Genomic DNA, 13,200 nt, shown 5'->3' with positions numbered 1-13,200 from the left:
ATTCACAGTCACACACAGACAGACAGACAGACATTCAGTCACACACAGACAGACAGATAGACATACACAGTCAGACAGACAGGCAGTCACTCACAGTCACACACTGACTGACACACTGACTGACTGACACACCGACTGACTGACACTGTGTGTGTGTCAGTATGTGTGTGTGTCAGTGTGTCAGTCACACACACTGACTGACTGACTGCCTGACTGACACCCACACTGACACCCACACCCACACAGACTGACGCACACACACACACAGACTGACACCCACTGACACCCACACACACCCACACGTGCAAATAGCTAAAAACCCGCGGTCAAACTTCTTTGTGTTGGAACTGAAATTGTGTTTTGATTTTTAATTAAAAACATCACCATCACAAATACAATTTCTGTGACAAAAGACAAAGAAGTTTCACTTACTATGTGCGTGCACAGCACACACAGCTTTTTTTTTTTTTAGTCTACTTACCTCGTTTTTTGAACGTATGATGAGAATGTCACAAACTTTGCCAAACGGCTGTACAATTTTCAATATATCTTGATCAGAATAGCCTTGGTCTGGTAGATTGGTTACATGAATGATAGTGCCAGGATTTGTTTTGTTTTTAAACTGAAACAAAAAACATAATATAAATGATCAGCTTTCTTTGACATTTAAAGCAGTGAGTTACCAAAAAACAATGAATTTCATACAAAAAAAGACTAGAAAAATTGAAGTAGGTAGTTTACGATTAACTGATGTAATTTTAGAATTAACGTATTTATCTCACTGTATCCAATCATGGTATAACGTTTTTACATTAAAATTTGGAACAGTTTAACAGTTAACATATTTCATCTTTGCTCACACATCCCGTGATACTGTTTTCATCATTGCTAGAGAAAGGTATTTGGAATGTGCTCAGACAAAGTTAAGTTGCTCACCCTATGAAGAGGGGTGTTGTAGATCTCATTAATTGGTGTTTTAGAAGTTCCTCTTGAGGCACTTTGACTCCTGTCAGTGGTGCCAAATGGTTTGCTTGGAATAGGTTTCTTCACGGATGAGATGCTTGTGCTAGGCTTCTTCGAAACCGAGCTACCAGCCAATGGCTTCTTGGTTGATGAGGTGGTAGGCTTCTTTGCTGATGAAGTGCTAGACTCTGGCTTCTTCACTGAAGAAGAAGAACTGCTTGAACCAGGTTTCCTTACGGAGGAGTTGCTAGCTGCAGACTTCTTTGTTGAGCTGACACTACTGCTGCTAGGTTTCCTTACTGTGCTGCTGCTACTCATCTTTGTTGAGCTAAAACTTGCAGTGCTGCTGGACTTCTTTATGGTGCTGCTACTACTGCTGCTGCTGCTCTTCTTTGCAGGAATTGTGCTACTGACCGGTTTCTTTGTTTTCACACTTGAGCTGGAGGTCTTCAGAGGCACTTTCTTGCCATTGCTGGATGCTTTCTCCACTTTTGTTTTTTCCAGAGCAGCTCTTAATTTACTTGCTTCAACAAAACTCTGTACAGCAGCATCCACAGCTCTCTTGTCTAGAAGAAAATGTTATCAGTAGGAAATTTTATAACAGTTTCATATAGGTAATGTGAAAGCGTGAATAAAAAATACAAGTTAGGGTTCAATAACAGAATAACAAGTGAGTTTATTTGCAGACAGGTGCACACTGGAGACAGTTTATCGACAAAGCTCTCTGCCAGGTATACGGTATACAGCATATTTATACCCCAATACTAAAGCTCACGCCCTCTTTATGGAGTGACTTATGCGTCATAAAAATAACTTGAAAATGTATAATAAAAACAAATGAATATGAGAAAGCCCGCTAAAAATCATTATACAAGCAAGTAATATACAAGCAAGCATTATACAAGAAACCTTTCCCCTACATTACACATCTGGATGTTTGTGTATTCTGTAAGGGGGTGAATGTGAGAAATGATTTCTATCTCTGATTCCACCACACTTGAATGTTGAGAAGTCGATTCTAACTCTGATTCCACTTCTCAAGGCTGTACGCACCCTCCCTTCCTTTGCAGCTGGCCAGGGCTAGGAGCAACAACATTTTCTGAGCGCGAAAATATCTTTCGAACCCGAGCTGTGCTTTCATGCAGACAAACGGCAAAATGGATGACAGGGACAAGAACACATCAAATTGGCTGACAGACAAAATGGCTGCTTAGATGTGAACAAAATGGCTGCTTAGATCCTAGTGTGGTTTACTTGAGACTCCCTATGCCACTTTCTCAGTAAGAAAATAAAACAACATATAATGTATACACACAGAGCCCTAGCTTACAGTTTTGCAGCTCCTGTCAACCAAGTTAAAACTGTAGATGTAAAAAGCTTGCTTTATAACTCGTGCAACTTCTGCATTTAGAGTATTACATTATTGCAAGCCACAAGTTATCCTTCTAAACAAATAAATGCTATTTCCTTACCTGGAGAATCGCTGCTTACTCTGGTAGACCGTGCAGTTCTAGGTCTTCTTGGAGACAGAGAGCGACGTGGAGATCTGGACCGGCGTCGCGGACTTCGTGACCGCCTGGGGCTGAGACGAGATGTTCGTCGTGGGCTTCTAGATCTTAATCGCCCTGATCCTCTAGGGCTTCGGGAACGTGTTCTGCGGCCCCTGTGCCTGGATCCAGACCTCCTAGAACGCCTGGGGCTAAGGCTACTGGACTTCGATCTGTTCGTCGAATTATCCTTTTTCTTTGCTTCATTTCTATTAAAATTAAAAAAAAAAAAAAAGAAATACAATCATTTTGACATCTGAATGTGTTGAAAGAAGTTATAACCTGGCAATGAATAATGGATACCACTGTATAGGTTTACCTCAAATTGCATGTTTGCATCAAATGCTCAAAAGCTGTTCTCAGTGCACCGGCATCCTAAAACATTGCTATAACAGGTAATCTCCCATACCAGCACTCATGGAGATTATGTTATTGCGATATTTTGATATCACGCCCAACTCTAGGTTTGACTGTTTAAAAGCACATTTCACAGGTTATACAGTGCTGTGCATCTGAAGTATGTTCCAGATAGTTTGCCTTAAACTAAGGCCGCGCTTATACTGCCGTCGCCGGCGACGTCACGCTGCGGTTGCTGGAAAAATCAAATGGACGACTTCCAATGATCGTGACCACGCCATCGCGTCATTTCTACTATAAGCGCACGCGACATCGGCAATACAGTTGTTTTGCTGCGAAGTCGCGTCATCGGCACTATAAGCGCAGCCTAACCTGCAATGCATGTATTGGGAAGCGTGGCAGCAATCAGTCAACCTCACCTAAAACCAATACAGGCATACCCCGTATTAACATACGCAATGGGACCGGAGCATGTATGTAAAGCACTATCTTTTTTTCCACTTATGGATGCATTACTGCAACCGTCATATACGTGCATAACTGATGTAAATAACGCATTTGTAACAGGCTCTATCGTCTCCCCGCTTGCGCACAGCTTCGGTACAGGTAGGGAGCCGGATTTGCTGTTCAGGACGTGATGACAGGCGCATGCGCGAGCTGCCGTTTGCCTATTGGGCGATATATCCTTACTCGCGAGTGTACTTAAAGTGAGTGTCCTTAAACCTGTACTCAGTTTTGCTTATTTTTTGGAAGAATCAGATTTTAATAGTGTTAAGGTATAAAAATAGCAACAACAAAAAAAACTTACCTTAAAGTTGAGAGAACCTGCGGGTTCCAGTCAGGATACCTAATTGGAAAGAAAATGGTAAAAACAGTAAATCTTTGTAGAAATCATATCTTGCAAAATACAGGATCTCGGACTACCTCTACCCTACAGTTGGAAGGTGCAACATATATTATTACATCGATATGCATCGGTACATGTGTACATATATCTAGCATATAAAAATATTACTGTACTTGTGAGCACATTCACGTCTTAGGCCGAGTCCATAGACGGACAGGCCGTGCTGAGGCGTGCGGACGCTCCGCGCTGAGCCCCTGCATCCTCAATGAGGTTTCAGCCGAGCGCCAAGCTGTTTTTCAGCGCGCTGTCGGCTGAAAACATCCAATCACAGCACAGCAGCGTCAACGTCACGGTGCCGTGACGTCGGCGCCGTGACATTGACGTCAGTGCGTCGCGGGCGATTGGCCCAGCGACGTCACTGCCCCGCCTCCAACCACCTCCCCCCGCGCACGCTGGCTCGCCTGGAAGTCCGTGCAATCGCGCTGACTGAAGCAGGCGAGCCTCAGCGTTAGCGCGCCTCCGCTCTCCCCACACCTCTATGGCCCGGGCCTTAGGCTGGAGTCATGATGCCGCAGACAGTGCGGGCTGAGCGATCAGATTGCCTTAAGGCAGTGTTCGCGTCCATGCGGCATGCTGCCGCGCGAAAGGGGGCACGTGTTGCACAAGAAATCAGTTCATACTGATTTCTTGGCGCGACAGGGCTTGTCACGTGAGGGGTTCGCCCAATGAGGGTGAACCTGCTCCGTGACGCCCCTCGGCGTGCCCCCCACGGCCAGGTAAGCACCAACTCACTGACCAGCCTCCGCACGGGCTAAGGCACATGACCCCAGCCTTGGACGGGTCTGTAACTCTGCTTTTCGTCATTATCACCTAGCATACAGTGCTTCCACTGCAGCAAGGGATTCTGGGAAATTACATGCAAATGAGCAGTGTCATCTTTTGTCTCAAGTCCATATTACATGGAAACCCCTTAAGACAATGCATGCTGCTTAAAACACAGCTTTTATACACAGCCTGGGTTGAGATGCAAAGCCAATAAACCAACTCACAGACAGACTGTTTCGACCTTGTGGGTCTCATCAGTGTGAGGTTGGGTGTACTGGCTTTGCAATTTGAGACATGAGTAGGTCTTCACCACACATTATTTAAATTATGGTGGGTGAAAAGGTGACTAAAAACCCTCCGCCGTATCGCATATAAAATGATTACTTGTGAGCATATTCACATTTACAAATATATATATAAAAATGTATCAGTACATTCTCTTGATCCAGTCAAATTATTTTGAAGAATTTAAAAACAAACTATTGATCTTTACTAAAACATTTTTCTGTAGATTGCACCTTTAGGTCTTTTGTATTAACTTTACCAATAGTAACCTAGATATCAAGTTCACAAGCACATTATCATGCATGAATAAGTTTATTATCTTACTGTTGACGTAACTGTCGGCAGCTTTCAATATGGGTGGTAGTATTCTGATGCTGAATCCAATCCTATTAAAAAAACGAGTAGGAAAGGAGTAATTAAGTTTTATTAGCCCATGCTCTTTAAAGCTCATATGCACATACCTCCAACAAGTGGTGGTGGTTTAAACCTCCTTACACCATCTGCAAAGAGTACTACTAGCCATGGATCAATGTGAAGAATATTATATGGGTGTTTCTGAAAACCACAGGAAAGTGGTCTCCCTTATATACGACATGACACCTGGAGACTTTCAGCATAGAAAGCTCATTTTGGGAACACTTCTCTTAAGTTGGTCCAATAAAAGTTATCATAGCCTTTGAAGAATCTAAGTTTAACCTCGAGTTAAAATTTGTTTTTGAAAATCGCCTTCAATTACCTGGTCTTATGAGAGATTTTACTATCAGAATATTACTTTTGATGGATGAGAGTCATTTCTCAGCTAAACAAGAGTACAAAAAAAATCCTATCCACTACTCCATTTGATAAAAAAATAAAATAAAAAACAACGATATTCAACCCTATACAGTCCATTTAAGTTTGCTATAATTAAGAAATGTTTAGTGCATAAATATTTTTTTTAAATAAGTTTTAGAAATGATTGCCGTGTGCAAGTCTACAGCAATAGTAATAAACTCTAAAGGATTTGCAGCTCATATTTAATTATAAAATGTATGCTCTTTAAAGACAAGTTTATGTAGGACAATGGATTATTAAATACAATTAGCGAATTTGTATCTTCCAAACGCAATAACATTTATGTTCACAATAGAAATGCGGCTAATGCTACATATTTTGAAATTTAACAAAAGTTACACAAATTTTTAATATCTAGAGGCTTATCTTTTCTGACCAGAAAATTAATTTCCATCCACTATCAAAGCCTGAAACCGTATAAGTTCAAATACCTATACTGTGTATCAGGGAAAATGTTTAACTATATTATATGGCACTTACCTCTTAAATTAAGTGTATCCCTATATAAGCAATGTGTATATTTTATCATTCAAATCTATTAATAGAATGGAACTGTAAGAATTAATTAACAATACGGTTAGTTTGTATTGGGTTAATCACTGCAGATGTTGTTCTTCCGGCCAAGGGAGACGTGGCTCATTGACAGAAGCTACTCATCTTGCCGCTTCTTCTCCGAGTTGTGGCAGTCCAAACTTCTCCTGCAGACTTCCTTTCAACATTGCTTGCACATCACTCCATTTCTTTCTTGCTTGTACATCTTAAGACGCCGTTCCAATGCAGCATTCTTTCTTCCAAACCTGTCACTTGCACTATTTTATCCAATACTAGATCTAATATAGCTACGGTAAAACTTAAAAAATAAAAAAAGCAACGAAATGATACAAGTGTTTCCCGAGAAACAAAGGGTGCGATGGGATAAAAAATTTTTTATAAATAATGACCTGGTCTCCACTATATATGAATGAAAAAAACACGGCGTAGAGCGTTCATATTTCAAGGTGTCCCGCGAAAGGCACTTGATATTTTACCATTTATATTCATCTCATTAAAGTAGGTTATATGGGCTACAAGAATATAGAATGGTACATTTTACATTATAAAATAAACTTATGTAACATGGGACATCACCGATTAAAACACAAATCATGTTTTTACTATCTCAGTAATGTCCCATGGCACAGAAGCGGTTTTTTTTTTCAACCAGACTAATTTTAAGACTGTTTTTACTTAAATTGGCAAATTACTGGAATAATCTTTTTTTTTTATTTTAACATACATATCCTGTCTACACAGAATAGTAGATCCCCTACTTGTGTGAAATGGCACTTTCCAGTAACCTCCCATAAGAATTCTTAATCTAAAACACAAGATGCGTGTGATAACCTACTGGTAAAGACAGAGCGGGACTGTCCATTATCAATATTATATAGATTTCTGATTAAACTGGTCACACTAAAATGTCCTATTTAAATACTGGTGGTTTAAACATGCCTTTCCTACTGTACTTATGCAATTTAAGGTATTTGGACAAACCAACATCCTTTGTACCTGATGCATAATTGTTAAACCCATTGCATGATTTGCCATTTTATCCTATTGTCATTCAAACAGAGTAAATGACACACCTGTGGTGCATGCATGTCTAACAACACACATTCAGATTGTACACTAAATCTGAAAACACAAACAAACATAAAAACACTCACCTTCAAATGTCTACATTCTATGTTACACAGAGAACAGATATGGGGAAATATCCTGGGTGAAGCAGCATAGTAATCATTCATCATTGAAGGTGTAGGCAGTCTCTTCATTTTCTGTGCTTCCTCCTGAGACAAAACAGGTAGCCAGTTTCCCGTCACAAACTTGGCAGCAGCATTTTCTGAGAGTGTCTGGTAATTTACCTGGCCATCTACAGTTCCAATCGGGACATCAGGCTGGTTACCAATCTGGATATCCGGCGGTTTACCAATCTGGCTGTCAGCACATTCAATGATCTGCACATCAGGCTGATTAACGGTTGGGACAGTAGGGTGATTAGTAATCTGGACATCAGGCTGGTCAGAAATTATAGTTTTGTTGTGGGTTCTTTCTTGCTTAGGCACTGCCCGAGTGGGTTGGCTTTTACGGGTAACAGATATTGTTGGTATTTTATTAGCAGGTTCCACTGGCTTGTCACTTGATATTTCAGTCTGGGTATTAGTCGGCGCTACCAACGCCTCAACAGGTAACGCTGCCTGTTTAGAGGTAGCATTTGATTTCAGAGTATCCAACTTGGTTTGAGCTTGCACAGGTTTATAATCTTTTTCTTTCATTCCTGAAGAGTCATAAGACTGCATGGAAACTGAAGGCGCACCAAATTGATAATTGCTTGAATGCCCATAGTCAATGACTTTACTTTGTACCACCTCACCTACAGATCTTCTTCCACCACCTTCATCAGAAGTAGAAACTGTGCGACTCATTTTACGTAATCTTATATCTCTCAAAATGACGGGCATGTTTGCAGGTGTCAGCTGATCGTCTGGATAACGGCTAAGTTCCTCTAAATCTTCATTAGAAAGCCCAAAGCTCTCCAAAATACTTGAAGCGCTTTCAGTCGTGTAACGATTCTGATCTCCGGTTTGTGATGTGTTCATTGATTTACTGGCCATGTCTTGTGCCACATTTCCAAACGCACCATGTGATTCCCATTGCTTGTCTTTCCTTAAGTGATGCACCGATTCCTGCAATGCAATTTTAGCTTTTCCAATTAGGAGTTCTGATGGGGATTGTTTCACCGGCACACTCATTCCAGGAGAACTAGCTTGAATCTGGGATTGCATTCTTGGCTGGCCAGGTCTTACCGAGGGACTGGAGGCAACAAATCTTGGTTGGAAAGCTTGAGGACCCATGACTCTTTCAGGAGTTACATGCGAAACGGCTCTATGAGGCATACCTTTCATTCCCATTGGCTCTGGATTTCCTCCCATAAATGATCCTTGAGGATTCATTCCGTGTGGTCTTATACCATAGCCGGGGCTGTTCATTTCAGTCTGAAAGCCAATGCTAGGCTGGTTCATCCCAGGGTGGTTCATCCGAGGAAAGTTCATACCAGATTGATTCATGCCAGGTTGGCCCATACCAGATTGATTCATGCCGGGTTGGCCCATACCAGATTGATTCATGCCGGGTTGGCCCATACCAGGATGGCTCATGCTGGATTGATTCATGCCAGGGTGGCCCATGCCGGGTTGATTCATGCCAGGGTGGCCCATGCCAGGTTGATTCATGCCAGGGTGGCCCATGCCGGGTTGATTCATTCCAGGGTGGCCCATGCCGGGTTGATTCATGCCAGGGTGGCCCATGCCGGGTTGATTCATGCCAGGGTGGCCCATGCCAGAATGGCCCATACCGGGTTGATTCATGCCAGACTGGTTCATCAGGGGCTGGATTGGTGGTCTTGGTCTTTGACCAGGAAAACCACCTCTAGGATTATACATTGTGTGAGCAGTGCTTATTTTCAACAAAGCCTGATTTAACAAAGCATAAGCCAGGGGAGTATTGGTTGAAGTAACAGAGGTCAAGTGATGAAGAGCCAACTGAGTCTTAAGCTGAGCAAGCTGTAAATGAGGAAGGCTCAATAGGATTGGGCTAGAAATGCCAAAGTTCAAGGTATTCACAACTGGTGCGCAATTTTCCAAGAATAACACAAAGCTGAAATTTAAAACACAAATATTAGATTTTCATCTTTTCACACAGTGGGCACAACCAGAGATGTAAATACTCAAAGAAAAAAGTTAGAGGCCCATATAGAAACAATTTAGTGGCATTTTTAAGATATGTAAACTTTCATACATTTGTTGAAAATCAAATGCACTAGGCACATCGAGTCTCTTGGGAAAATCGTATGACACTGCTCAAGGCCATAATCGATTATATGAACAAAAAATACGTTTTTGTTTTTTTTACAAATATAATCATACCCAATATTTTATAATATTTTCTTTTCACTTTTGTAATCATTTTGGCGACAGCTGTGAATGGTGTTTAAAACATATTTCAAGACAACCTGGGAACTCTGATGAAAACACCAAGGAAACATGAAGTGAACCATTTAACATAATCATAAAATGTTAACGCTCACATTGTATACATTTATACATTTAATTCCAAGCGGATATAAAATGATACTTGGGAGTTTAAAAAACAAATTAATTTTCACCATAAAACATTTTCAGTTACATAATCAAATAACCATGCAAACTAAGATGCCTAGTGGAATTTTCTTCTCTTCAATTTTCAAATTATTTTATTTTCCAAATCAAAAACAAAGCTTTTGATTGTAGTACAATATCTAATTTATGTCAAAGTGTTTTAAACGGACTTTTAAAAGAATGTTACGGTATACAATCATTTCATGGTTGTTTTTTTGTGCACGTTCTACTGAAATTCAAAAAACAGCAGCTCATCAAAAATGTTCACCTTTGTTTAAATCAGTACAAGGGGTATATTTCACACAAGTGAGAGCCATTACAGATCTTTAAACGCAATTTGGCTTGCATGGCTATGACAAGGCAATAATGGCTATTGCACTTTATTAAATATATCTTTAGGAGATCAAAAACAGTAAACTTAGATGTAATAAAATGTAATCTAGAATTACTGTATCTGGGGTACGTCATGTAATTGTAATTTAAGATATTTGTCCAATTCCTTAAATGAAAGCAGCATTTAGCCAAAAGATCTTACTTGGCTTGCATGCCACTATCTATATATCTTGGCTTGCATGCCTAATCCTGTAGGTAGTCATCCAACATACTCTTGTGGGTGTTGTCCACTAACCTAAGTCTGCTTCTATGTCCATGTTACAGATATTTTCCATTCTAGTGCTGGTGTAGTTTGGAGATACACCAGCATATTGTGTTATGGATCTTCTCAGAAGTGATATGTGCATGTGCTTGAGAATTGCCACAGTGACAACCCAATCCAACTGGCCATTAATATTTCTTTTAATTGGGGGTGGTAGGAGAGAGAGGGAATTGACAAAATGAACATACTTTTGGATACCTTTTACCATACAAATAACTCAAAAATATAGAATAGATTACATAATTGTCTCAAATTTTCAGATCGAAAAATCTACTTCAGACAATGGGAGACAACACATAAATGTACTGTGCTACTACTGCTCGGAAGGAAGGAAATATATCCAAGCACCACCTTCAGAAAAGAAGCATTTAGATTATTGTATTGGAACTGTACTGCGACTTATCACACACATTGATTATCAGAACTTCAAACATGACGACTTCATAGGACAACTATATTTCAGCAAAAAATGTCTAAAAATAAATAAAAAAACATCGAAAAGTAATTTGCACATTTCAGTCCTCTCACATTGTGGACTTAGAAACTTACACTGCCGTAAATGAGATGTACAGAAAAGAACAGTACAAAGGTTTTGAATAAATTTTAGAATACATTAGATTTTTCTTCATGCATTTTTCACTTGCAGGCATAGATCCCAACAGGGAGAGGTAACAAAAGCTTAATGAGGACAAGTACATTCGGGTATTGCTGAATTATGTTTACACAGATTCTAATTATTCACATAAAGTGTATTACCAGGTTTTACAACATTTTACCCTTATTTTTTTCTAGAATACTACACTACTCAAGTTATATACTTGAAATCTGCTTCCTAGATGGTTACTTCTCGTACTTGGGCACGTATCCAACTAAAACAATGCACACAAACGAACCAAAACTCACTTCAATATTTACTGTAATTAAATAGACTGACTAATCTATAGAATAAGATAAATGTCAGATAAAAACAAATGAATGCTTAAAGCAATCTCATTTAAACTCACTTGATTTAAGAACAGTGGCTTTAACAATGGTAAATGTCAATTCCTTAATGTTAAATCATACATTTAAGTCCTCCAATCCAGAGGACATAAAAGCTAAAGGTATATATGATATGATAGGGGTGCAGAAGCGGTTTGGTGTACAGAGAATTAGGTTGGTTATTAATCAAGAAAGTGGTTGCATAAACACTGCAGTGAAAATAAATTTCCAACAAAACCAAAAAAACATTGCAAATGGTTTTTTGAAAGATCGACTGCTGCTGAAATTTTTAGCAATCAGATCTGTCAATTACTGTTCTACTTCCAAAAATCGCACTACACAATGCCGCACATCGCGCCACACAAAGCACCACTTTGTAAAGCACAGCAGTGATTTGATAGCTCTGCAGCAGGCTTTCTGCATCACATATCACTCACAAGTTTCCACTTGTCCCAGGTAAGTGTTTTTGGAGTCCTAAATCTTACAATAATTTGTATGGGAACTGTGACTTTCAAAACTTTTTTTTTTTAAGTTGTGACAGTGGCAGCATTTACATTATTAAATGCCTGCAGGCAACCTAATTGATCCACAAACTAGAGATACATCTTTAAGTAGAATTGGTTATTTAAAGGTGCATTAGTATACAGGCATAGCCCGGTTTAAGGACACTCACTTTAAGTACACTCACGAGTAAGGACATATCGCCCAATAGGCAAATGGCAGTTCGCGCATGCGCCTGTCAGCACGTCCTGAACAGCAATACCAGCTCCCTACCTGTACCGAAGCTGTGCACAAGCGGGGAGACTATACAGCCTGTTACAAATGCGTTATTTACATCAGTTATGCACATATATGACAATTGGAGTACAGAACATGCATCGATAAGTGGAAAAAAGGTAGTGCTTCACTTTAAGAACATTTTCGCTTTACATACATGCTCCGGTCCCATTGCGTACGTTAATGCGGGGTATGCCTGTATCATGCTTATACTTATTTGTATTTTTGTCCATAGTGTTTGTTAATTATTACAATTAAACTTTAAATTTGCTTTTGGTGTGAATGAAACCGTTTGTCTGTCTTCTAATCCAGGGGTGCGCGATTTTCCTGGAGGGGGGGGGCAAGGTTGCAGAGGCCCCGCGCTGTTCCCCAAGGCACTTAAATGAAATGCCGGGGTATCGTATGAGGCCTCTAAATCATTTACCAGGATTCAAATTCGTGGAGTGACGCGTCGCCATGGCGTGACCCCGTGGCGTCATTTGACACCGAGAAAGGAGGTAAGGGGGGGAGGGGGACGTGAGCACTGGGAGGGGGCACAGCTCCAATAGTTTGCACGCCCCTGTTGCAATCTACTTTTCCAGAACTATGGAAACATTGTGTGATGGCAATAACTGGGTGGTGTTTTCCTTACAGAAATATGCAACACTTGTTTGTAAAATAAATTCTGAAGTTTAACTGAAACAGGTGTTATGGAAGGTGTGACCCTCAAACAGCAAGGGATGCAGTAGAAAAAAAATTTGCAGAATACACAGGTTGCATCACATTTAGCTATATGTTTCTATACAAGCAAATAAGGGTGGGTAGCTATCTTGGTCCTTTCTTCCATGTAGAAGTAACAAAAGAAGGAGAGGGAGTAGGTGGTATGATAATTTTTATTGGACCAACAAGTAGTTGAGATGTTACAAGCTTTCGAATTGCTCAGGGTCCTTCATT

At 40.2% G+C, this 13,200-nt stretch overlaps 1 protein-coding gene across 4 annotated transcripts in view; it reads right to left on the bottom strand.

Moving 5' to 3' along the window:
• Positions 1 to 13,200, bottom strand: part of ZNF638 (zinc finger protein 638) — a 191,674-nt gene that overhangs the window by 38,546 nt on the left and 139,928 nt on the right. For all 4 annotated transcript variants that reach the window (XM_075573071.1, XM_075573062.1, XM_075573080.1 and 1 more), the window contains 6 exons: positions 7,365 to 9,354; positions 5,149 to 5,210; positions 3,676 to 3,714; positions 2,436 to 2,719; positions 937 to 1,529; positions 482 to 622 (listed from right to left, as the gene is read on the bottom strand). In XM_075573071.1, the coding sequence (XP_075429186.1) occupies positions 482 to 622; positions 937 to 1,529; positions 2,436 to 2,719; positions 3,676 to 3,714; positions 5,149 to 5,210; positions 7,365 to 9,354 (3,109 nt within the window). The remainder of the gene's footprint in view (positions 1 to 481; positions 623 to 936; positions 1,530 to 2,435; positions 2,720 to 3,675; positions 3,715 to 5,148; positions 5,211 to 7,364; positions 9,355 to 13,200) is intronic.

Source organism: Ascaphus truei, chromosome 1 (assembly GCF_040206685.1).
Source record: "Ascaphus truei isolate aAscTru1 chromosome 1, aAscTru1.hap1, whole genome shotgun sequence".
NCBI classification, from domain to species: Eukaryota; Metazoa; Chordata; class Amphibia; order Anura; family Ascaphidae; genus Ascaphus; species Ascaphus truei.
This window is presented reverse-complemented; position numbering and strand designations above follow the sequence as displayed.